Here is a 27620-nt window from a genome sequence, read left to right on the forward strand (position 1 = left end):
TCTAGAGAGGAGTCTTGTCTTCGCAATCTCTTCCAAAGAAGAAAGAGAGCAACCGATGATTTTTTGTGCTGTGTTTATAACTCCCTGGAGTATCTTCTTATCCACTGCAGAGCATCCAGCATACCACACCGTTACACAGTATGCCAGAATGCTCTCGATGGTAGAACGGTAAAAAGTGACCAGCAACTTCTCACCCAGACCACTCTTTTTCAGCAGCCTCAGAAAGTGCAGGCGCTGTTGGGCCTTCTTTGCAGTGGCCATAGTGTGGACTGACCAAGTAAGGTTGTTAGAAATCTGAGTTCCTAGAAATTTAAAACTACGAACTCTTTCCACACAGTCTCCATTGATATATAGTGGGAGAGGCTCTGCTTTGCATCGTCTGAAGTCTATAATCAATTCTTTTGTCTTTTTGATGTTCAGGGCGAGGTTATGACTCTTGCACCACAAGACCAGTCTGAGAACCTCTGACCTATAGGCTGTTTTGTCTTCTCCTGATACGAGTCCCACCAACGTGGTGTCGTCTGCAAATTTTATTATAGAGTTAGTGGGACAAGAGGGAGTGCAGTCGTAGGTGTAGAGTGAATGCAAAAGGGGGCTCAGCACACAACCCTGTGGAGAGCCAGTGCTGAGAACAAGAGTGGAGGAAAAATAGCTGCCAATCCTAACAGTTTGGGGTCTGTTAGTAAGAAAGTCCTTTATCCAACAGCAGATGTGAGAGGAGAGGCCCATTTCTAGCAACTTCTTAATCAGTATATCTGGAATGATGGTATTAAAAGCCGAGCTGTAATCAACAAAAAGCATCCTTACATAGCTCCCACTATGCTCCAGATGGTTCAATGCAATGTGGAGAAACATGACAATAGCATCCTCTGTGGATCTGTTACTCCGATAGGCAAACTGGTATGGGTCAAGGTATGGGTATCTGTTACTCCGATAGGCAAACTGGTATGGGTCAAGAGTCAATGGGAGGCAATCCTGTATATATTTTAAGACCAGTCTTCCAAAACACTTCATAATTATGGGTGTGAGAGCTACCGGGCTATAGTCATTTAAAGTATCAGGAGAGGGCTTTTGGGGAACTGGAATAATAATGGAAGTGTTAAGACAAGATGGAACAATGACTTGTGTAAGAGAAAGGTTAAAACTATTTGCAAACACACCTGCGAGCTGGTCAGCCCATGCTTTGAGTACCTTCCCAGGTACCCCATCAGGGCCAGCAGCCTTTTTCACATTCACTGCTCTAAGCACCTGCTTCACATCATACTCTTGTACTGTGAACAGTTGAGTACCGGTGGTTTGTAGAGGCAGTGTGTTCGAAGACCTATTCAGTTCGAATTGGGCAAAGAAGCACTTCAATTCTTCTGCCAGTGATGCGTCCTTATTGATCGATATGGGGTTGATGCCCCTCTAATTAGTGATGTGTTTGATTCCCTGCCATCATTATTTGTGAAGTAGTCCTCAATCTTCCTTTTATAGTCCTTTTTTGCCTCCTTGATGCCCCACCTCAGTTCCGCTCTTGCCTTGTTATGCCAAAATGTGTCCTCAGACCTGAATGCCATATCACGTGTCTTGAGAAGTAATTGCACGTCCTTGTTCATCCAGGGCTTCTGGTTTGGAAAAATCCGGATGCGCTTATTCACAGTAACCGTATCCACGCAGGTCAAGATGTAAAACAGGACAGTTTTTGTATATTCCTCCAAATCCTCTTGTTCAAATAAATTCCAATTAGTATTTGAGAAACAATCCTGCAGCTGGTCAAGTGCTCCCTCCGGCCAGATCTTGATGAGTTTGATTTAAGGGTTAGTTTTCCTTCTGGGGGGGGTGTATGCCGGTATAAGGAACAGTGATAAATGATCTGAAAGTCCCAGATGTGGAAGGGACACTGCTTTATATGCATGTTTTACATTAGAAGACACATGATAAAATGTGTTGTTTCCCCTGGTGGCACATGTCACATACTGAATAAATTCGGGAAATACAGTCTAAGCATGCCTTATTAAAATCACCAGTTTAAGCTTATAATGTCTGCAATGACGCAGCAGGATAAAAACCTACAAGTTGTAAAGTTGTAATAGAGGCGTCTCCTACTTTTCTCTCTGTCTGTCTCTCCCTCCCTCTCTCTGTATATATATAGTCCTCAACTTATAACAGTTCATTTAGTGACCATTCAAAATTACAACGGCACTGAAAAAAAGTGGTTTATGACCGTTTTTCACACTTACAACTGTTGCAACACCCCCATGGTCACACGATCAAAATTTGGACACTTGGTAACTGGCTCATACTTATGATGGTTGCAGTCTCCTTATTTCCAGGTCGAATCTCTCCTTGATCAGTTTCCATCCATTATTCCTTATCTGGCCTTTGGGTGTCTTGGAAAACAGCATGACCCCCTTCCTCCTCTCTGTGGCATCCCCTCAAATATTGGAAGACTGATATCATGTCTCCCCTGATTCTTCTCTTCAACTACACTGCACCCTAAGCTACAATTTACAACAAGAGAATCCACATGTTGCTCTAACCCAGATTCAAGAAAACATGATTTGGCAGAGAAAACCACTGACAGAACTGTCTAAAATAACACTCTCTATAGAGGGGGTTAGAAAGACAGTCTTTTCCTTCCAATTCCTAGATTCTGGGTTCATCCATTGAAGATAAATAGTGAGAGATTCAGAACAAATTAAAATGAAGCAATTCTCCACATAGTGCATGACAATTAGCATGTCCAACTAGCAATGAATCCTACTACTTGTTTATCCATCATGTAGGGAATTATTTTGCTTTCTCTGTCCTGTATCCCATTAATTTAATTTAATAATTCTGGTTATGAAAGAGGAAGAAAATGTTCTTTATCCGTTTTATCCGCTACAAGCTTCACCTCAAATGTTTCAGAAGTTTTCTTCCCTAGATAGGTCTCCATAACTAGCATATCAAACCCTTGGGGACTACTTGCTGAAGAAAACAAAGCCAGCTTTCCACATCACCACCAACCTGAGAGCCGGTTTACTCACCATCTTCCATGTCTTCTTCTGTGTTATTGTGACCATCAGCCATGGCTACATTCCCATTGATGACTGGATTTGGGGTAATTCTTGGTGGATCATCGGCATCTCCAGCTTTTGAGGACAAAGAAAACAGAAGCACATCAATAAATGGGGCTGTGCCAGCAGTGTGGACCAATATAGCGAAGGAATGGATAAAGAGTTTTGTCTCAATATGGCAACATTCTGCTTTGTTGGGTTGGCAGTCCTCATGTTACCATGTTGGGAATGGGATGAGGAGCAGGGCAGAGGGCAACAGTAGGGAAATTTTATATATAAATTCAAAAAACAAAAAAGAGCATTAAACAGCCACACAACTGTAACACGCCATCAATATTCACCTTACTAGTACACTTGAACTGTCTCTTCCTGTACATAAAAGATGGCAAACAGAACAATTTATCAGCAGATAAATAATGTTTGAAAATATTGCCCTTCTAGCTTTGCAAATTACACTTCTAACTTTATCATCTCTCACACACACACACTCCCCCACCCCAAAGAACGTTTGTATTAATAAAATACTTCAGCTCATTTTTCTGGAAAGTAATCCCAAATAAGAAAAATAATAAATATTGTCACAATGGTTTGATGACAGCCTGTTGCTTCTAATTTTCTTTCTACAGTAACCCCAGCTTATTCTTGCAAAAACTACTCAGAATTATTATTCATGTTAAAAGTTGTCGAATCATAGGTTTACACCACTTTTCACTCACAGTGTGATCTGGCAAATTGATGTAAAACTAGTATGTTCTTTTTTCCCCCCATTACAAGTGAAGCATCTGGCCTTCAAAAGGCGATTCAGCACCCAGGACAGAGCTTCATTGGCCTTCATTGCACAGAATTTACCACCAAAGTTATATCACTACAGGTGCTGACTTCAGTGATCTTAGGGAAAAACACAGTGCTGAGTGTAAGAAATTCCAAAAAACAAAAGTTGGCTTCAGAAAGTGTGCTTTGTCTTATGGGAAAACTGTAAAATTTGCTAAGCGCATTATTTTACGCATTTAAAATGAGTTGGAAAATGCAAGACACAGTTGAGGCCTCTTAATTGTAATAATGTAGAATCCTTCATTATCCCTACAGTCAAACATGCTAACTAGCACAAAAGAGTCATATTTACAGGAAAAGTGCATAAAGAATTAAACCATTCATACCTTAGTGTTGCCAGATTAACAGTTATCCCCCCTCAAAGTCAGAAAAATAGTAGAGCCAGCTGTACCTAAAATATAGTTTGGCCCTTTAATACTCTGGAATTGTATCATTAATATTCTGTTTTCTACTACTGACCTACTGTTTTTTCCTGCTTTGAAAAGTTTTCCAAGTTACTTGGTAATGCTATAACATTTTATTATTTAAGGTAGTATCTCCAAAATGCAAAGTCTTATTTTGCTTGCAGTAATGGAAGTAAAGGATTGCATTTTTAATTCACAACTTATTGTTAGGCAGCAACTAATTTTTCATTATCCTTACAAAGGAATGCCCTTTTGTTTAGGATAGGATTTCCAGCCGTGTGGGTATTTCACTACAACTCTCAATCCTCCCAAGCTGTCATAGAAATTGCCCACCGTACCTGGAGGTTACTAGGAAAGGCTCTTTTATTTAAAGCTAGTTTATTATTACATGTAGTCTTTGACTTATGATTGCAATTAACCTCAAAATTTCTATTCCTAAGCAAGACATTTGTTAAGCGAATTTTGCCTCATTTTACGACCTTTTTGCCACATTTGTTAAGTGAATCACTGCAGTTGTTCAGTTAGTAATATAGTTGTTACATGAATCTGGTTTCCACATTGACCTTGCTTGTCAAAGGGGCGCAAAAAGTGATTACAAGACCCAGAGACAATGCAAGCATCGTAAATATGAATCGGTTGCCAAAAAACTGAATTTGATCACTTGATCAAATGAACTAAATGAGCTTTGTCAGTTGAGGGCTATCTAAATTGCCAACACACAACTTATGAACTAGATACTTTGTGGTCTATAACTAGTTATACCTTCTTGATTTAAACTATTGGACAAACTGAGACTGGTTAAAATAGTCTAAAAATTATGGGATGGGTGGGGTTTTGTTTGTTTTTGTTTTAAATGTGACTGGGTGTGTTACAGTTTTTACCAAATCAAAATAGAGTTTAAGGAGCTTTTACTTCCAGGCTTCTATAAAATATCCACATTGCACCATAAATTGAAACATCATACCTAAACGACTTAGTTGGACACAGTCTGTTCAAATCTGATTAAAAACTTTTCCTGCTCAGTGGCATGCCTCGTTCATATGATATGATTATATAGAGAAATTCTTTCCCAACCTGGTGCCCTGCGGATTTCAAATAATCAACACTGTAGGAAGGGGGCACTCAGTCTATCAAGTCCAATTAAGACTCCAAATTAAAGCATTCAATAGAAGAGAATATTTATAGGTCAGGATTGAACCCACGGGTCCATGGGACTCTCTTGAGCTTGGTTTTCTTGCAGATGGTTCATGACTCAAACCAGGTAACATCATCAATGATGACAATGAATTAAAGCAGGGGTTGCCAACCAGTGGGCCAGGGACCATCGGTGGTCAGCGAGAAAATTTTGGTGGTCCGCCGAGAAATGTCACCCCCAAAGCAATTAATCCAGGCTGTGACCACATGGCCTGCGGGAACACAAGGCTTGCGTCGCTTGCATTGCGAGCAACATGAGGTAGTGAGGGAAGGGGGCGAAGGGCAAAGGGGGGGAACTTGCCCCACTCACCCCATGTGCCTCGCCTGGCCCCCGGGCTGCTTCTTTCCACTTCTTTTTTATTCTGCTTTTGGCTGCACGCAAGGAAAGCAGCAAAAGTCTTTCTTTCTCTCCCCCAAACTCCGCCAGAAATGAGTCTTTGGGACCCTGCAAGGCCTCCTGCTCCAAGAGGTTGTGCCGGCAAAGACTCATTTCTGGTGGAGTTTGGGGGAGAGAAATAAAGACTTCTGCTGCTTCTGCTGCTTTCCTTGCATGAAGCCAAGTCTCTCTCTCTCTCCCCCTGAGAATGGAGCTGGAGATGGTATCCTGCGATCCCAAATAAAGAATGGATCAATCAGTAGGAAAAAGGGGTGGGGAATTTTCCTGCAGACTTTTTGGGGGATTTTCCCAGGGTCTGTAGTTTGCGGGATTTAAAATGATGAGTTTGGTGGTCCCTGAGGTCCAAAAGGTTGGCGACCCCTGAATTAAAGCATCCATGCCGGATGATTTTCTAGCTTTGCTGAAACACATTCAGTGAAGATACCAACACTGAGTAATCCGTACTTGTTCCACTTTCAAGGTATTTTTTTTTAATGAATATTTTCCTAACTTTGGGCCTTCCTTCCTTCCTTCCTTCATCCACAAAGTGACTCTGGGCAGCTTACAACATTAACCATCCTGTAAAATAAAAATACCTTTTCATACTTGCTGTCTGAAACAACAGAAAACAGGTTTCCTTTCAAAGAGGGAAATTTAACATCCCTTTTAGTACTAAAAACACAAATCAGAAGACTTTTTCCATTATTATTTTGAAAAAAAAAGATACATTGGGAATTTAATCAGTGGCACAGGCATTTCCTTTAAAAAAAAATAATTCACAGATTTTACACAAATTTGTGCCAGCTCTGGAAAACGCCAAACTGTCTCGGGGATGGAAAATAGTCCATTCCCGAACCAAGTGGATTTCTTAGATCCAGTCTTTTTGCCCATCCTTGTTAGTCATCTTTACAATCCAGTCTAGTTTGTCACAATCCTTCGTAAAATGCAGTATCCAGAGCTCCATGCAAAATGTGATGAAAAGAGCATCTCATGTGGGAAGATGCAATGTTTTCCCCTTCCCAAATAATTGGGGGAGAAGTCACCTTACATTGATGAGAGGAAAAGACAAATTAGCAGAGAGCTGCCAACGTCACTGCTGAAAAATATGAATGCCTCTGAAGACTGGCCTGAAAAATTAACCTGTTGCTTTGCCAAGGCAGTTCAACGGAGTGAATATAGTCTGTTAAAAATGCCTAAATTGATTATTTACTTCTTCTCTTTCTTTCTTGTCCAAGTACCCTTTCACATAATCATAACTTTATCTTGTTTTCTCTCTCTCTTGCATTGTTTTTTTTCCTTTTGTGGAATCCCTCCCTTTCAAATGCATTCTAACCATTCTAATGCACTCTTTGCCACAGTCATCAGTTGCTTTTTCAACATTCTTTTGGCCCATGTTATTAGCAAGCCAGGTACTTCACGCTCTGTAATTAAAACTGTTATTTCTTTTTCCTAAAGGCAGCATGTAGCCTCTGGACTTTATTCTGGCCTTTATAACTAAAAAGTGCTGGCACATTTAACTTTCCTTTATTTCCTAACTTTGAGATAAAAAAAAACCCAAGATGTTAGTGAAATGTCACACTAGGCCTAATAAAGTGTAATAATAATAATCTCCCCCTCCACCCCAAACACCAAAGCTATAAATCACAACCCTAGTTACGGTAATCCAAGTTCTCCAAAATGTAAGTGGAACACAGCCACCAAAATGTAATACCCCTAACCTAAGTGAGAACGCTTCATTGCCTCAATTAAACTCATTCTGTCACTTTTAGCCCATTTCCCAAGTTTATTACTTTTTTAAAATCTTAAGGTATTAGCTATTCATTACAGTTTTATGTTGTCAACTAAATAAACATTCATTGGACTACAACTTCAAACTCACTGTCCAAAAAAGCAATGCCTTCTGCATTTAATCTACAGTACTACTCAATAAATGAAAATAAAACGTGCATAAGCGCACCATCGTGCCTACCGTCCCTGTCCTATTGTCCCCAATTATTAGTTCCAATTTCTTACATTTAAACTTAGGTTTATTCTTATTTCTATTGTATTGTAAGCGTTTGACAAAATAAACAAATAAATAAAATAAAAATAAAAAACAATACATAAAATGAAAGCAACAAAATGATTGCAGGACTCCACAATCTACACAATTAGATAACAGTTTCAAGAACTAAGGTTAAAAGACGCAACATGTTTTCAAAAACCAAGGGGAGTAGGATCCAAAGGTAACTTTAAAAGAGTGCTTATTTCACATTTGATCTGGCACAAGGAAAGTCCTTTTATGTAGAATTTATTTACAGAAATCTCTTGAGATACCTAAAATTCAGTGATTTGGGAGGTTGAAATCTTGACAGTAGGACCTTAGAAGAGCAATATATTGAGAAAATAAAATCTCCAGATCATTCACAGACTGACAACCTATAGTTGTTGCAATCTGCACCTATGTAAAAGGTACGTTTTTCTTATTTCAGATGGTTCAATAAAATAATTAAGGTCCATTTAATTTGCATAAAGTTGCTTAATAGAAGTAGTAAATATAGCCACATCAAGGCAAACTTCCACAAACATGTTTGTTAACACCTCCGAATAAATTTGCAACATCTCAAAAATAGCTGCCTTAAGTACAAACATAGTTATGAGAGGAGTAACAGTAGAAAAAAAAGAGTTCAGATTTTTCTGGCAGAAAAACAAATCAACACACACACACACACTCCTGAAGCAGGTCTCTAATATGGCTAAAATCAAAACCCATCCCTGATCAATCTCAGCCTATAAAGATCTGCTCCTGTCGAAGAATGAAAACTATGTTTTCCAGTGAGATTGACTGACATTTTAATAAAAATAAAATCTTCCTTATTTGCTGAAAAACGGATTTGATAAACACAAAGCCAATCTTCTGTGACAACCACTACTCGGTCAACTGGATGAGCGTGGTACAAGCAGAAGATTAAATCAATCTGCTGGAAGTCACAGCCCATGATATTCACAGTCAACCAGTCTGAATGTTGCCTATGGTTGCAAGCACCGCATCTCCAGCTGCTCACGGGAGGAAACAGCATGGGGTGCAATTGGTGATTAACCTTATTCCAGAGCTGAGGATTCTGAAGGAAACAGCATCAGCAGGCAACTGCATTTGACCAATATTTCTGTGAACGTTGAGAAATATCTGATTCATGAGTGAAGCTTAGCCCCGATTTTAAGATCTCACCTGGGTTGAAGACATAGAGTTCAAGCAGGCTCATGTTGATTTAAAAATGGCGCCAGGTGGAAGTCCTTCCTACCAGTGCAGAAATGTAAAGGGTGGCCTAACATCTATCTAGTGTGTCCAACCAGCTTGAAGATCAGTTACATCACCTAGAGAGTTGCAAGAGAAGTGATTAACCCACCCGGGCACCTTCCAGTGGTTCTCAAGATACAAGATAAGGTTCTTCCTACGCAAGAACCTATACAAAGCACAAACATCTTTGTCAATTGGGGAGCGTAAGTTTTGGCCCGCTGACGAATACAATGCAGAAGTGCTTCAACCATTAATTTCTTTCAGTCTTGACTGGCTGTTCAGCTAGAAGGAACCAAAGGACCTTCCAAGAAACCGTTTGGCTAAGGCAAGCAAAGTAAAGAGTGCCGTGGGGATATATTTGTGACTGACCCACTCTGTCTTTTAGTTAACAGCCAGCAGCTGCAAAAGTTAAGACAAGGAGAAAAACCCAACAAGCAATTTTATGTCAACAATATACTGGGCGGCATTACTACCTAACAGCTGGTATGATCCTGAAAATGGCTCTTAGTAACTTTAGCTGTATGACTGTTCTATAAGACCCTTCTGTGAGATGCTGAGGTTTTTTTTTTTTTTGGGGGGGAGATTTAGCTGGCCTAAGGGAAAATTATTGTTAATTAAAAGGAAAGAAGGGGGGATTTTACATCTCTCAAGTCAATTGATTAGTATTTCTCCCCTCCCTAAAATAATACACCTTTGTCATGTAATACAGAGATTATGTTGAATACATTTACATGGTTGCTACAAGTGAAGAATGCAATTATTGGAAAAAATGTAGCAGCCTAATTACCAAATCTAGAAATAATTCCTATTACAAAAGGAAACTTTTGTCCAATTCTGAATAAGCCAAATAAGTAATCTAAAGGAGGGCAATATGACAGGGGGAAATATCGATTAGTAATACGGTTGCTGTTTATTTTGGCATTTTTCAAAACAATCATTCCAAACTTGTTTGCAAGTTACTGCAACTGAAAATAAAATACAAGAACCCTCAAAAAAGAACTCAAAACTACAGATTTAACTCATGCATAGACCTGCTAAAAATCAATGTAACCTTCACTGTTTTGATTTATTTATATCTAGGATTTCCATGATTATACCCGACCAAACTTGAATCCAAGACAATATGAAACCGGAGTTACTTGAGCTGATCCTATCTATGGAGCAACACAAGGAAAAAAGGTTCACACTTTCTCATTCTGTGACATGTTACGGATCTTACAACTTAGGTTTGATTTTATAAATGGTAACCTTCCGGTTCCCCTTAGCCTGCTGAAAGTAACTAGTTTTGTTTTGCTTTATGTTGAGGGAAAGAAAGGCAGGATAGCTGCTATGCAAAATCCTTTCGTGGGGGAAAAGCAGAATGCTGAGACTCAGAATTCCATGGCAGTTGCTGTAGCTGAATATTTGCATCAGCCAATGGCTGAAGACCAGGTATCCAACCAAAAAAAAAAAAGAAAGCTCTTATCTGCAGTAAATTTAAAAAAAAACAAAACAGAAAAAGAATAATCAAAACATCCAAATGTTCACTGGAAAACAGTGCTTTTCCAGCTTTGATATATTATGCAACGGTTTACTCTCTAAGGGGAAGAAAACACAATCTAATTTAGTATCCTGTCTGCATCAAACAGTGAAGACAAGATACAGTTATATTCATAGCCCTTTTGCACGTGTCTGTTTAGTGAAAAGTCCCACTGAATTAAATGAGGCTTGTTCCAGGATCTGCCTGCGTGATCTCTCACACACACACACACACACACACACACACGTATATCCTGGATTAATCCCATAAAGATGTTGAATAGTAGAGACTGCCTACAGAAATGTACTGTGCTACAAAGAAGAGACAGCAACTGCTAAAAGGTTGGGCAGCAGAAATACATTATTGGAAGTCCTGTTCCATGGTTGTTGTTGTTGTTCTTTTGCAGGTTTGTTCGTCTTCCCGTTCCCCCCAGGAGATATGGGTTGATTCAAGAGCCAGAGCCAGCCTCTTAGAAAAAATGAATCTACCAGCACATGTCCAGAATATTTGGAGGGCCAGAACACTGCTCATCGTAGGACTGCTGAATTATTTGGGTTCCAATTGGAAGCCCTGGGACTTTGGCTTCTAATATGGACAGGGCCTTCCCTCTCTTTTAAGAGCTGGACCACTTGATCTAGTCCAGGGGTGTCAAACTCCATTTCACTGAGGGCCGCATCAGGGTTGTGTTTGACCTCTGGGGCCCAGGTGGGTGTGGCCAGCTTGATGTCACTCTTGTTGGGGGCACCTGTGCAGGCCGAGTGCTCGGCCAGCAAAAATGGGCTCCCAAGCTCCGTTTTTGGCTGCGATGGCCTCCTGCAACCCTCTGCCAGTGGAAACAGCTCAAGAGGGCTGTGTGTGGCCCTCCTAAACTCCGTTTTCACTGGCAGAGGCACCGCAGGCAGGTCCTTCACTGTTTCCAGGCCGGATCTAAGCACCCCATGGGCCAGAGTGGGAAAGAGTTTGACACCCTTGATCTAGAGCAGGGGGTCGCCAACCAGTGAGCTGGGACCACTGGTGGTCGGCAAGAAAATTTTGGTGGTCTGCAGAGAAAGCAATTAATCCAGGCTGCACGGGAACACAAGGCTGCGCTGCCCACATGGACCATGGGAACGCAAGGCTTGCGTCACTTGCATTGCGAATAACACGAGGTAGTGAGGGGAGGGGGGAAAGGGCAGAGGGGGAGAATTTGCCCTACTCACCCCACGTGCCTCGCCTGGCCACTGGGCTGCTTCTTTCTGCTTCTTTCTTCTTCTGCTTTTGGCTGCACGCAAGGAAAGCAGCAAAAGTCTTTCTTTCTCCCCCAAACTCCACCAGAAATGAGTCTTTGGGACCCTGCAAGGCATTCTGCTCCAAGAGGCTGCGCCAGCATGACAAATCTCACAAAGACTCATTTCTGGCAGAATTTGGGGGAGAGAAAGAAAGACTTCTGCTGCTTCTGTTGCTTTCCTTGCATGAAGCCAAAAGTCTCTCTCCCCCCACCCCCACGCGAGAATGGAGCTGGAGACGGTATCCTGCGATCCCAACGGGGTGGGGAATTTTCCTGCAGATTTTTGGGATTTTCCCAGGGTCTGGTCCGAGGGATTTAAAATTACGAGTTTGGTGGTCATGAGGGTCCCACCCCAGGAAGTCAAAGGAATGGGGGCCCTAGTGTATCTTCTCTGTAACTGCCCTCCCCCGCCCCCGTGCAATGGAACACATAACTTCTTGAGAAACAGGGCATGTCAATCTCTCTGCTTTTTTATAAACCATTGAAAACTTAGCCATTGTACCAAATATCTGTACCTCTTGGTGCATGGTTGCCTTTTAGTTATGCAATCGTTGCCTTTGGAGATTTTAATTGTACATCGTTTTTGTTTTGTTTTGAAAACCACCTCGAGTTTCAACGGAAATGGGCAATATATAAAATTGTGCAATAAAACATTAGAAGACATTTCTATCCAGAAACAAGCAGGAGCCAAATACTGACTACAAAAGCTAATTCCTTAAGTCATAATTTCAATGAACTGCACAAACTACTCACATTAAAAGTTGTACATCTGGTATAACTACTCTAAAGGAGGCGAGTACCTTTCATTGGATCAGGTATGATGGGCACAGTTTAAAGAAAAGCCACTGATTGTGATGATGTCAGGAGCTCGAAGCAAACAGAAGCAATGATCCATGTTTAAAGTATTCCCCGGAAGAAGCACCCACAGCCATGCACCCTGGGTTACCAAGTCTTCTTCTACACCGTAGATGACTAAGAGCTTTGAAGTCAATTTTAAATACTTCCCTCACTAGGCAAGCAGCAAACATGAATTAGAGTTGTTTGAACATTATGCGCAGAAAGGCCTTCAAGCTGTCCTTATCGTCATTACACAAGCATGCCTTACTTTGCATTCATCCAGAGGCAGGAGAGCTGCCACAACCAGCCCTGTATCCTGCCAATGCAGATTCTTTGGATGCGGGTCGAAGTCAGGCAAAGGCGTTGCTCCAACATGGCTGGGGCAGAGGAAGCAGCTTTCCTCAATGCCCTTCCTATGCAACCAAACCCTATATTCTACTCCACATCCTACAAAGTGCCATTACCAAATGCAAACCATCCCTTACATTCCATTGCCGCTGATTCAGAAGCTGCCACCACCTTCATAATTATTACAATTGCAGACAATTCTGGAGGTTCCTTGCTTTGTCCACATGGACAGGAAAGAGAGAATGGGAGAAAAACAACCCCCAAAATAACTTCTGGGAACAAAACAAGGCAGTGGCATGTAATAAACAGTCCTTATTAAACATCATGTAATTTGTCTCCTCCTTAGCGAGTTGAAATTTAAATGGAAACTGAAATAAAAAGTGGTGTGTTTCAATGTGATGCTATTTTAAAAAGCTGATAATCACCAGGTGGGTTTTTACAAGCCAAGGTTATGAGTTCCTTAATTTGAGCATATCAAAATTGAGTTAAGTCAGCAAATCTCAGACTTAAAAACATCCTATGCAGATGATTTAAGGGTATAGCAGAGCTTTTAAAAGTGTAAAATATAAATATTTGCCTTTTTATAAGCCTATTAATTTGATCACAACTTCCCTTGAGTTTTAATGCTCTGGTCTTAACTATTGTGGAAAGAAGTTTGAACTGTTGGTGTTTGCTGCATTTATTGAAGTTTGATTATCGCACTTCAGTATCATGTTTTATGGCATGTGATTTTACCTTCATCAGCAACATTGGGAACATTTTTCTTTAATCTGGGATAAAAAATAAAATTTAGGTAAATTCCAACCTCTTACTTCTGCCAGGATTTATTTAAAAATGTTTTATATTCCACTTTTCTAAACTCTACAACAGGGGTCCCCAACTCCTGCCGTGGATGCCAGCAACCAGGTTGAGCAAACAAATGAAACCCCATCTGTGGGATGCAGCAGGAGGTTTTTCCGGTCCGTGGAAAACCTTTTCTCTACGGACCCAATCAGAGGTGGTATTCAGCAGGTTCTGACCAGCTCTGGAGAACCAGTAGCGGAAAATTTGAGTAGTTTGGAGAATGGGCAAATCCCACCTCTGACTGGAGATTTTACAGTATCCTTCCCCTGCCATGCCCACCAAGCCATGCCCACAGAACCGGTAGTAATTTTTTTTGAATCCCACCACTGGACCCAATCCCCGATGCCCAAGAGGTTGGGGGCTGCTGCTCTAAAAATGTTCCAGCAAAAACCAGCAGATGTGCATGGGGGGGAGAGACCAGTAGTCAGACAATTCCTCTGCTTAGCAGTCCATACTGTCAGGAAATTCTTCCTAAAATGCTGTCTGAATCTATATCAGTTTCCATCTTTTAGCCTTCTATCGCTTTCAACACATAACACGGCTTATGCCCCTCTCTTGCACACAGCAATCTTTTAAAGTATTTGTCTCCCACCAATCTTTCACTGCTCTTTGAACTGTTGCATACAGGGCTTGGCTCCCAGTTAACACTCTTGTCTCCTCTGAACCCACTTCACTTCTGCCCTTTGAACTGTATCGTCCACAACTAAGCTCAGTATTCTAAGTACAAGCTAGCCAGCACAGGGGACAATGCAACCTATGGTTTCCATACGTTCTTCTGTTAAAGCAGTTTGACTGCGCGGAAACTTTCAGATGTTTGCTTATTAAATTCAGATTGTGGGCCACTGGGAGTCATAGATCCTGATCACATACACCACTATCTATCTTACATTCTGCAACCTGAAACCTGAATTTGATACTTTCTTCACAGGTAAAATGAACAAAATGTTTTCACCGCTGAATTCTTGTCTTTGGATCTGTAGTGGGTTTCAAAAACTTTTACTAGCAGTTCTGTGGGAGTGGCTTGATGGGCATGACTTGATGGGTGTGGCTTGGTGGGCGTGGCAGGGGAAGGATACTGCAAATTCCCCATTCCCTCCCCAGCCCACTAACCTGCTTTCCAGCTCCGTTCTCCTGGGCAGGGCAACCAAAGGAGACCCAGCCGATCAGCTGGGACTCAATGGGAGGCAGAGAAGAGATGGGGTTGGCGGGGCCAGTCAGAGATAGGGTTTGCCAGTTCTCCGAACTACTCAAATTTTCCACTACCGGTTCTCCATAACTGGTCAGAGCCTGCTGAATCACCACCTCTGCTTTGGATCTGACCCAATGTTCAAGCTTCATTTGCAGTGTGATTTGGTCTTGCAGTTAAACCAATGTATCTTGTACCTCATGCTGAATAGGACTGGTCTCCATTTGAAACAGCCTGACCGGATGACGTAAAACCATTTATGAACAACCTTCAATGTGGTTCAACTGTATCACAGAACCAACCAGTTAACATATCTCTGTCTTAGACTCAGGGAGATAGGGCGTTGGTACTTACCTGACACGCCCGTTCTCTTTGAGCTGTGAAGAGCATCCAGTAGTGGGAGGTGCTTCAGTCTCTGCATGTCTAGGCTGGGCTTAATTTGGGGAATGCTCCTCCTCCTCCATGGTACTCCTACCCAGCATTCCCCAGTTTTGGCAAAGACGAGAGAAATAACCGCCCTCGTCCTCAATGCCCTAACAATTCGTTGGCCGAAACAGGACCCCACCAGATGGAAAAAAGGGTGGGGCTGGATGCTCTTCACAGCTCAAAGAGAACAGGCGTGTCAGGTAAGTACCAACGCCCTTTCTCCCATGAGCTGTTCAGAGCATCCAGTAGTGGGACATACCAAAGCTTGGCCTGTCCTACGGGAGGGGCTCCGTCTGGCCTGGAATCTCCTCCTGGTCCCTGTGGACCCGTTGCAGAACTCTTCTGCCAAAGGAGGCCTCAGCAGATGCAAACACATCTATTTTATAATGCCTAATGAATGGTGATGGAGAGGCCCAGGATACAGCTCGACAAATTTCAGTTATTGGTGCCTGTGTGGCCCACGCTGCCAATGTTGCGGCGCTCCTTGTTGAATGAGCTGTTATGCCCCTGGGCACCTGAAGGGATTGAGTCTGATAGGTTTTCGCTATCGCGGCCCGTAGCCAACGGTCTATTGTAGAAGGTGAGACCTTGCATCCCTGAGTGTTGGGCTGAAAAGGCACAAATAAGGCTTCCGTTTTTCTGAAAACCGCTGTGCGGTTGATATATATTTGCAATGCTCGCCTCACATCAAGCCTATGCCATTGTAGTTCCAACCCTTGGGATGGTCTGGGACAAAAATTAGGAAGTATCAGCTCTTGTGCCCTATGAAAAAACAAGTGAATTTTGGGTATAAATGTAGGATCAGGATGAAGAACCACCCGGTCAGAATGGAAAACACAAAGATCTTGTCTGATAGACAAAGCTGCAATCACCGAAATACGACGAGCAGAAGTGATCGCTACAAGGAAAACTACTTTATACGTCAGAAATTGGAGACTTGATGATTTCAAGGGTTCGAAAGGACCCTTAGTGAGTGCGACGAGATCCTTGTTAAGGTCCCAGGTGGGATAACGGTGTACCGCTGGAGGGCATAAATTTGTGGCTCCTCGAAGGAAATTCCATATGCGTGGATGATGGGAAAGAGATAGTAGACCTTCACAAGTGAGAACTGATGCCAAGGCCTCCACCTGTCTTTTCAACGTATTAGGTGATAATCCCTTGTCAAGTCCCTCTTGCAAGAACTCTAGGATTTGAGCCACAAATGGAGAGATGGGATCAATTCGAGACTCGGTACAACATTTGCAGAAACTGGACCATGTGGCATTGTAAATGCGAGTTGTTGAGGGGCATCTGGCAGCTTGGATAGTGGCGATAACTCTGTTGGAAAACTTTTCGCTCTTCAGACAACTCCGCTCAACCTCCAGACGGTCAGGTGCAACCATTGAGGGTCCGGATGTTGAAGGGGTCCCCGGGTTAGCGAGACCCTGGCTGGTGGAATTCTCCATGGTGTTGATACGGATAGACTGCGGAGGTCTGCAAACCACGGCTGTCTGGGCCAGTAAGGAGCTACTAGAAGTAGTTCCACCCTCTCGTCTAGCAGTTTCTGGATGACCTTGGGAACCAGTGGAAGTGGGGGGAATGCATACAGAAGTCCCGGGGGCCAACGACAGCGGAGCGAATTGAAGTTCTCCGCTCCTTGCATGGGGTACCTGGAAAAAAATCTCAGGAGCTGAGCGTTGAGGGGGGAAGCGAACAGGTCCACCACCGGCTGTTCAAATGTCCTGACTGCCTCTTGAAACAGGGTCAGATGAAGGCGCCACTCCGATTGATCGATCGTGGCCCTGCTCAGCCAGTTTGCCTGTGTATTCGACAGACCTGAAATGTGCTCTGCTCTGATGGAAAGTAGGTTGCTCTCCGCCCAACGACACAAGCGCTCTGCTTCTCGCATGTTTCGACTGTGTGCCCCCCTGTCTGGTCTGAATGATGGAGGTCTCTGGTATCTGGGTGAAAAGGATCCCTGGTAAAAGGGCCGAAAGGATCTCCTCCGAAAGGACTGAGGGTTTCTAGAATCTGACTTCCAAAAAAGGGAAGGAAGAATTTTCTTTTTGTTTTGGGTTTCAATTAGTAGCGGATCAAGGGAAGGGCCAAACAGTCTGTCTCCCACAATTGGGGATGAAGCCAGCTTGTATTTGTGCTTAAAGTCCGCTTGCCAATGTTTTAACCATAGTAAGCGTCGCGCTGTGACATGTGAAGTAATGGCCCTGGCTGAAAACTTGACTCCATGATAAGTTGCGTCAGCTGAGAATTCAGCAGCTGCTATAAGTTTAGCAATATCTTGGTGCGCTCTAAGGTTGGAATTAGGGACATGTTCCCCTAAGAGGCGGAGCCATCTGAGAGAAGAACGGGTGAAGAAGGAGGTGGCCGTGGCTGCTCTGATGGCCCACGCGTCAGACTGATGGGCTCTGCGTAGGGCTAGCTCAGCCCATTTTTCCTCCGGCTTTATTGCCTCCAGCGCATCACTGGGAATGGAGGACACTAATCCTACTATAGGTTCATCTACCTCAGGAGTATTCAATAATTTTGAGAAATCAGGGGCCAAACTGAAATATTTCTTGTCATATCCAGTGGGGGCTGGGTACACTGCTGCAGAGGCCCACTGTTTCTGTACCAGGTCCGAAAACATGGGAGGAACTGGGATCACCTCTGCTTTGACTACTGGTTGGTTGAAAATTAGATCTTCTGGTCCCTCTTCCGAAGGAGTTGGAGTGGTAGAAGGGGTCGACTTGTTTAGGCATGCAATATTTTTTGCCTTAAACAAGAGAGATCTAAAAAGTTGTGGGCGGAATAAGCCTGTAAAAACAGGTTGGTCAGGAACAAGGCCCTCATCCTCAGACATTCCCCTTTCTAAGGGGTCTGCTTCTGACAGGGGCTCGCTGTCATGTATTGATCCTGATTCAATCTCTTCCATTTGATCAATTTGATCCACTTCTTCTTCTTCCTCCTCCTCCTCCTCTGTCGGCCCTTGGAGGGGGACCTCCCTTGTAAATGTACCTGGGTATAGTGCTGCTCCAACCTGGTCAACAACCTCAGCGATTGGGAATCATGATCAGTGATCACAGGATATTCCCTGGTCATAACTGCGTGTTGAAGACCTGCTGCGATTCCCTGGCGGATTGCCAGCTCCATCCAGGCCTTCATCCTCTCTGGAACTTCTTCTGGAAGAATGTCGTCCTGACGAAGACTGGCAGCCGTCGGAGTGAATGTAGCTTCGGGAGCCCTTTGCGTGGTCGGTGTCCCAGATACTTGGGCCTGTTGGCCTTGGGGAGCCAAGCTGCGCCTGGATGAGAGGGAGAGATCTAGGGGAGGAGGAGGGTGGGAAGAGGTAGACGGACCTGGACTGGAGGAGGTGAAGTCCTGTGAGACCTTGTGCGCCTCCCATGTGCGCTTATCTATCTGTTTTTGTAAAGCTTTATGGTGCCTGATGGCATCCCTTTCTGAAGTTTTAGAATTCCCTTTAGCCTGCTTAGGTTTGTGCTGAGATTTGGCTTTGACCTTCAAGGATGAGGTCTGAGAGCTACTACCGTCTGCCATTTGATTGAAGTTGGAATTGCAGTATGCTTGTTATACAATGCAAAGGTGGTTGGCACGCCCAGGTGCCTGATCTGAGGACAGACCGGTTGCCCTGATGATGTTTTTATTGCCCTCTTTCCTCTTTTTTTTTTTTGAATAATACCTATCTATAATGAGTCGTATCTCAGTAATAATATTTTATTGATATTAAAATATTATACCGAAGAGAATATTATTATTAATTATTATTATTAATTATTATTATTGTATTATATAACTATATATAACTATATATATATATATATATATATAAGAGAGAGAGAGAGAGAGAGAGAGAGATAGATAGATAGATAGATAGATATAGATATAGATATAGATATAGATAATGAATATTAATTAAGTGGCACGATGTTACGTGCTGAGAAACCAAGCAGCCAAATTGAGAACACCTAAAGGCCCAGATTGATAAGAGTAGAGGCCTTCAACAGCTTCCCTGCACAGGCGGACACAGGCCTAGGTGCTCGCTGTTGTGCCGCTGAGTTGATTGGGCTGTGGGGGTTAAGCCAACAATTTAACTGTAAGAATAGCCTCGAATGTAGAAAAAAACCAAGATGAGGGTATAATGGTCCCCAGTGTTCCTGAAGGGAACCTCTGCTCGGAACAGAGTTACCTCACACAGCACAAAATGGAATAAAGGCGCGCGGCCACGAGGTCTTGTAAGAAAAGATGGCCTCCGGCTGTTAATCTTTTGGCGCGCTCCCCAGCAGCAAACTCCCGCCGTGTGAAGGAATAGCCTCCGATGGCTTTTCCTATAAGGCTAAGCGGCGGGGAAGGGTGGAAGGCACTAAGCATTTGAATCCGCCACCCCAAGTGGCGTTCAGAGGGGGAAGGAAAGCGATACGACTCTGTTGGGAGTAAAGAGCTCACGCCGCTGTTCGGGTAAAAGAAACTCTGCGGCAATCTGTCGGAATGGCAGGGGTAGAAAGATCGGTTGTGGGGAGGGGGCGTGGAACAGCGCCGAAGCCTCCCGCCCCTTTGGGGTGCGAATTGGCGCTTCCCTGTAATGCGAGTCATCTCTGTAATGCGAGCCAACGTCGAGAGATCGCAACGCGATTAGAAGGCTAAAGGATTCTAAAGACAAGCTGATTAACTTTCAAACCTGCTAACAAGGAAAGAATTTTTCCTGTTTCAGCCAAGGAAGAATCACAAGCACTGCCTATCTCTCACGAGGCTGAGCCAAAACTGGGGAATGCTGGGGAGGAGTACCGTGGAGGAGGAGGAGCATTCCACAAATTAAGCCCAGCCTAGACATGCAGAGACTGAAGCACCTCCCACTACTGGATGCTCTGAACAGCTCATGGGAGAATGAGAGACCTTTTCAAATGCTACATTCAAGATAGACCACATTCTTAGCATTCCCTTGGTCTATCAAAGAAATCATTCTGTAATAAAGGAGATAAGGTGAGTCTGACATGATTTGTCCTTATCAAAGCCACACTTGCTCCTGAACAACAGGATTGTTTTTGAAATTCTCAGAGACATGCACTCATTCTAATCTCTTGTGCAATACAGACATTAAGTTAATCTATCTGTAGTTTCCGAGTCTTGTCTCTTCCCATTTCTCAGTATCACAAGGCAAGATTACTCCATACACCCATTACATTTACAACTTTTGGTATATCCAATATAGTATTTGTATTTGCATCCATACTTTGATGAAAATGGAAAGGCAAAATAAAGATGAACATGTTTATGAATCCATACTTATTAGCCTACAAAATCTCTGAGTAACTTGCAAGGAGATAGCAAAGGGAGGAACAAAAAAAACACCTCAGAACTGTTTTTACATTTTTATCTGGGGTATATAGGAAGGGCTATTTGATTTTGGTGCAAGGTACAAATAACAGCATAAGAAAGACAAGTGTGGTCCTTCCACCAGCAAAATCATTTACTCATTTGGACACACAATTTCTATCACCACAAAAGAGATATTATTTTGTATGTGCAAAAACAAGAAAGATGCTTTATTTTGTGGTTCTGGAAAAAACAGGCCTTCGGAATGTTTCGGGATGGCTGAGCTCTGATGGATCAACACTCAAAACAGTTCAAAGGTTTTTGGTTTAGGAAAACAACGGGAACCCAGAGCAAGGATCTTCTCCCCGTTTGGTTTACATCTACCAAAAACATAAGACTACAAACAGGAGTGTGTGAAGTTCAGAAACCCAATTAAAACATTAGCCCTGTAGTGGCTCTTTGCATTTAAACTTCTGTTAACTTCAGCAAAATTGGTAGCATTTGTATATGAAGCACATTAGGTGCAAGCATGAGTGTGGAAATATATTCTAACTGCATTTATCTGCTGGCTTTGCAGTTCCCTGGGATTACCTGAGACACAGTATTTGCTATACAGCTCAGCCCGCTACTCCTAATCGCCTTTCCTGAACCTGAGCCACTTCAGCAACCACAAACTTCCCACTGGAAAAGAACACCACTGTGGTGCATACAACGCACTCTTCAGTCAGGCAGGGTCTGACAAATGTGAGAGCTTGTTTATCACCTAAACTTCAGCCAGCACATACCTCCAGACCCATCCTTGGGAGGCCAGCTGTTCCTACAGTTTCCCTGAGAACCTTCTAAGACAGGGGTCTCCAACAGTGGCAACTTTAAGACATGTGGACTTCAACTCCCAGAGTTCCTCGACCAGCAAAGCTCAATGCAAAGCTGGCTGAGGAACTCTGAGCAAAGCTGGCTGAGGAACTCTGGGAGTTGAAGTCCACAAGTCTTAAAGTTGCCATGGTTCGGAGACCCCTGTTCTTAGAAGCGAAGGCAGGTTCACCGTGTCTGTGTCGGCTACCGAGAGGTTTGTTGTGAAGCACAGAAACTGCCTTGGCCAAAGGGAAGGGGAGAGAAGTGTCAAAAAGACACCTAGGCACATCCCAAACAGCTGCCCCCCCCCTGCTTTAGCAACATGAATGACAAATACACGGGAGTTCCACCTGGAGTGGAAATCCTTAGGGATCGAACTGGAGAGGTGAAGGAGAGTTCAATCTGGTGTTGATTGAGCTCTTTTGCCTCCTTTGCAACGTATCGTTGCATTGCTTTTAAAAAAATTAAAATCTAACGAATGACAGCAATGGATGAGCTCCTGGATAACTTAGGTGGTGAGGAGTTGAGGGTGGGGGGGCAGGGTTTCACTGTGGTTCTTTCTCCTCTGAGGCTGGTTCCAATTAGTGTTGGTAGAGGAGAGGAAAGGAGAGGAGAGAGGGCTCCAGCTCAACTCCTCCACTGCAGTCTGCCTCAGGACTCTACTTTCTCCCCGCTCCTATTTAACATCTACACGAAGCTGCTGGGTGAGGTCATTCATTGGCACGGGAGGAAAAGATCAGCTGCACGCTGAGTAACAGCTGGACGTATCTGCCCCGGCCTTTCCAAGTAGTTCTGCTGAGGTGGTCCTTGGATGAAGGATGAACCAAGAAGGAAGGTGTCATGCCCGTCGGAGTCTGAATCCAAGGAGGAAGCCGAACAGCTGACAGGGAATGGGAGTGTGGCTACGTTGGCTGTAGAGGAAACTGGAAGGGCAAAGTCCAGTTGGGCAGAGCAGGGGAAACAAGGGAGAGGGAGTTCAGAGGAAGACCCATGCCCACCCCCTCTCCATCCTAGGGCACGCAGGCAGGAACGGAGAAGGGAGCAATGTGGGGTGTGTGGCTTAGGGGGAGGAAAGGGCCCTGATTCCCTTCATTAGCCACAGCTGAGAAGACAGTTGATAAGAAAGGCAGGCTGCATGCGGCAGGCTGTTGGGAGCAAACATGACTTTATCTTGTATCGTTGTGGCTTATCTGTGTTCCTGGCTTCTTCCCAACCGTGTGAGTTTTGCCGTGCCTTCAAGTCTGGAATTCTTGCTCCTGCCCTACCAAACTAATTACTTCAGTTTGGCTTGTTTGGTCTTTAAGTTACAGGTTGTTTTTTTTTTACCACGTTTTGGACTTAATTCTCTGCAGCCAAAGGCTGTTCCTGGGAGAGTTTTTCTCCAGCCAGAAGGTAACCTGGACACTGGGGGCAAAGTTGGAGCTAATAAAGGGACTCTTACTCATTATCTGACTGTGTTGCCTTTGTGCCATGTCCCGGGTCATCACAGAAGGACTCAACCCTACAAAGACCACTGTTGAGTCCAAAATTTATGTTGTAAGGGAAACGTCTGTTAAGTGGGGTTTTGCCTCGTTTGTGACATTTCATGGCATGCTTGTTAAGCGAATTGCTGCAGGGGTTAAGCTACTAACCCGGTTGTTAAGTGAATCTGGTTCCTGCGTTGACTTGGCCTGTCAAGGAGGTCGCCAAAACGGGTCACGCGACGCCAGGACACTGCAGAACGTCACAAATAGGAATCAGTTGCCAAAGGGTCTGAATTGTGATCATGTGACGACGGGGGCGCTGCAACAGTCGTTAAGTGTGAAAAACGGTCCTGAGTCACTTTTTTTCAGTGCTGTTGTAACTTCAAAGTCACTCGACAAACTGTTGTAAGTCGAGGATTACTTGCAGTTGTAGAATCTGGATATTTCCTGTTGCTGATTCCAGAGGAGGTGCTACTCCTACAAGCAGAATCGGTGCACAACTGGAGCTCCTCTTGGACTCAGAATTCCTATTTCAGGAACCACATGGCCGTTATGGGCAGGATGGCCCTTACAGAAAATCATCCTGGTGTACCAATTGTGCCCATTCCTGGACTGGATGACTCGTGCTTAAAAATGATACCTGGGACCAGAATTTCCATTGCTAAGCGATGGGGTGGAAAGCATTACAATTACTGACAGCAGTTCTGGCAGATCCTGGTTACGATTGCTAAACAAATCACTGCAGGTCATTAAGCCAGGACCTCATGTGACTACAACTCCGACTACCTTCCGGCTTCCCCACTGACTTTATGGGAAATCAGCACGGAAAGTGACAAATGATGAACCCATGACCATGGGGGCTGGAAATCTGGGCCGGTTGCCAAGCACTCAGGCTCCAAGCACACAACCATGTGGGTGCTGCCACCACAAGAACCAATGCTAAGTACCATTCATTTAACGCCATCTTAAGTGAATGGTCACTGAACGAGTGGTCCTTAACCAAGGACCACCTGTACTTGCATTTACTCATGCATTATCTCCCAGTTGGATGGTGCAATGTGCTCAATGTAAGAGTTGTCTTGAAGAGAACATGGAAGCATTAATATCATTGAGCTGTGGTGATGCAGTAGTTAAGAGTCCAGTACTGCAGGCTACTTCTGCTGCCTGAAATTTGGCAGTTCAAATCTCACCAGGCTCAAGGTTGACTTGGCCTTCCATCCTTCCAAGGTGAGTCAAATGAGGACCCAGATTGTTGGGGGCAAGAAGCTGACTCTGTAAACCGCTTAGAGAGGGCTGTGAAGCACTGTGAAGCGGTATATAAGTCTAAGTGCTGTTGCAATTGCATTAACTCCCAGTAGATCTCTGGATGCCATATCAGGTATTGGGTGATGTCTACAAGACCCTGCATGGTAACATCCACGCTTCCTGTGAGGCCATCTATCTCTGGTGGTTTCCACTCATCTTACCAGATCTGGAAGAGGCGGCATTTTGTTCTGTCTTCCTCCTGTGAAACAGGATCATCTAATGGGATCCCGGAGGTGGGCCTTCGTTGCTATGGCACCCGTCTTTTAGAACAGCCTGAGATCTGAATGGCCACAACCCTCTCAGCTTTTGGAAGGCACTGAAGGCCTGTTTTCTTCCCCTCAAGCTTTAGGGCTAGGATGTTATTGGAGCGATGTTGAGATGCTTTATGATGCATTATGGAAGAATTTTCCTACACAATTCAACTGCATCATACTGTTTTTATTTTGCATTGTTTTCTTCCTAGAGTTTTTCTATTATAAATTCTTTAAATAAAACTTTTTTTTTAAAAAAAAAATGTGGTACTGGGGTGACTATATTAGCAGACTCCCGGATCTTCACAGTGGCTTCACTCAGAGATTAGTTTACTACCATTAAGTTGGTTTCTTCCGATCCATCTTCAAGATTTCCAGACATCCAGAAGCTAAATAAGCAAGACAATCTAGGCCAGGGGTGTCAAACTCAATTTCATTGAAGGCCATGTCAGGGCTGTGTTTCACCTCAGGAGGGCGAGGGGTGTGTGTGTGTGTGTGTGTGGCCAGGATAGGCATGTCCAGCTCAACGTCACTTGTGTTGGGGATGCCTGTGGTGGCCCAAGTGCTCTGCCAGCGAAAACGGAGCTCACAGCCCTCCCGAGCACCGTTTTCGCTTGCAGGAGGCTGTCGCAGCCAAAAACTGAGCTCCCAAGCTCTTTTCTCTGAGGCACCTCGGCCCGGTCCTTCGCTGTTCCCAAGGCGGCTCTGTGGGCCAGATCTAAACACCCCGCTGGCCGATCCATTCCCTGATCTAGGCTCTTGATAAAAGCATCATATTTGTTCCATCCTTTTATCTACAGTTTCTTATTCTACATTTACATTTGATTTGATTTGTCAATCGCTTACAAGATACAGGTATAAGAATAAATATAGTTTTGAATGCATGAGATAGAAACTTATAAGAAAAATAAAAAACAATAGGACAGGGACGGTAGGCACGATTGGTGCGCTTATGCACGCCTCCTACAGGCCTCTTAGGAAGCGGGTGAGGTCAATAGTAGACAGTCTAAGGTTAAAGTTTTTGGGGTTTGGGGAAGAAACCACAGAGTCAGGTAGAGTATTCCAGACATTGACCACTCTGCTGCTGAAGTCGTATTTTCTGCAGTCAAGTTTGGTGTGGTTTACCTTGAGTTTGTATCTATTGTGTGCTCTTGTATTGATATGATTGAAGCTGAAGTACTCATTGACAGGTAGGACATTGCAATGTATGATTTTATATACTATATTTAGATCGGACCGGAGGCAGCGTAGTTCTAGATTTTCTAGGTCTAGGGTTTCAAGTCTGGTGGCATAAGGTATTCTGCAATAAGTAGAGGAGCGGAGAACTCTTCTTGTGAAATATTAATGGAGTTTTTCAATTGTGTTAATATCAGATACATGGTATGGGTTCCAGACTGATGAGTTGTATTCAAGCATAGGTCTAGCAAATGTTTTGTATGCTCTAGTTAATAGTGTGATATTACCAGAGAAGAAGCTACGCAGGATGAGATTAACAACTCTTAATGCCTTTTTGGCTAAGTAGTTACAGTGGGCTCTAGAACTTAGATCATTAGAGATAAGTACTCCAAGATCCTTGGCAGGGTTTGGATCATCAACAAGGTCTTGACTATTCAGCCTGTATTTTATTTTCTTATTTTTTTTGCCAATATGTAAGACAGAGCATTTATTTTTGAGATTTGAAGTTGCCATTTGATTGACCATTCTGATACATAGTCACGGTCTTTTTGAAGGGTAGCAGTATTGTCGGTGGTGTTGAATAGCTTTACATCGTCAGTGAAGAGAATGCAGTTGCTCTTAATATGATCACAGAGGTCATTTATGTAGAGTATGAAGAGACTTGGTCCTAAAACACTGCCTTGACGGGTACAGAATTTGATAGGACGCTCCCAATTTTGACCATTTGTTGTCTGTTTGACAGGAATGCTTCTAACCAGCTATGCAGGTATCCAGAGAAACCATAAGATTTTAGTTTTAGGAGTAGTTTGTCATGTACCACTGAATCAAAGGCTTTACAGAAGTCTATGTAGATTGCGTCTATTGCTTTGCCCTGATCGAGTTGTGTAGTCCATATGTTTTTGCAGTGTAAGAGTTGCAGATTGCAGGATAGTTTTTTTCTGAAACCAAATTGTTTATTAGAGAGTAGGTTGTTCTGTGCTATCATTTAACCCTAAGACCCTCACAGTAAGCCTAGTAATAAACAGCTGCTGGGGAGCCCCAGCCATCACTTTTGCTTGCAGTTTAGCACAACCTAGTAAAGAAAGTGTCACCTCATCGGAACTTTGCAACTCCATAATGTAAATATTAAGAAATAGAATACAAGTCTAACAAACCACAGCTGAATAGATTCAATCTCTGTCCAGTTTCAAGCATTGAGTATCATTCTATCCAATTTAAAGAAATTAAAAACCATGCAATGAATGCAAATCAATCAATTATATATTTGTTATGTACTATTTCAAAGTTCCTAACAGGAATTAAAGGATAACGTTCTTCAAAAGTATTATATCAGAGAAAAGAGCTTAGAAGAATTTTATTCTATTTATTTTTAATAATACCAGCACTTATCTTTTACATCTTTCCGTGCAAAGTTATAAATCCAGACACCCTGAAATTAATACATTAATTAATTCTTTTGCTGCAGTAAACCAGAATTTCAGAGAATTCTGGGTAATTATATAAGCAACGTATTATTAGAGGTTACTAAACACATTTGGTCCTTTCAATCCCTGGAGAAGCTGTAAGGCTCTCTGTATCTTCCGCATTTTGTTGATCCCCGTGTGAAAATGGCAAACTCTGGATCCCTCCCTTTCATGACATTGCAGTCCTTTAATTTCTAAAATTGAAACCTGCCAAGCCTGTATTAATTCAAAGTCAAGAATCTGGGCAGACTAAATTA

General features: G+C 43.2%; 1 protein-coding gene across 1 annotated transcript in view; it reads right to left on the reverse strand.

The window, feature by feature from the left end:
- The window catches only part of USP7 (ubiquitin specific peptidase 7), a 92026-nt gene that overhangs the window by 42865 nt on the left and 21541 nt on the right, over positions 1-27620 (reverse strand). Inside the window, 1 exon segment of the mRNA XM_087973134.1 lies at positions 3012-3116. Within this exon segment, the coding sequence (XP_087829260.1) occupies positions 3012-3116 (105 nt within the window).

This window comes from Notechis scutatus, chromosome 12 (genome assembly GCF_049901735.1).
Source record: "Notechis scutatus isolate UNSWTSFEM ecotype Mainland chromosome 12, rNotScu1.2, whole genome shotgun sequence".
In the NCBI taxonomy this organism is placed as follows: Eukaryota; Metazoa; Chordata; class Lepidosauria; order Squamata; family Elapidae; genus Notechis; species Notechis scutatus.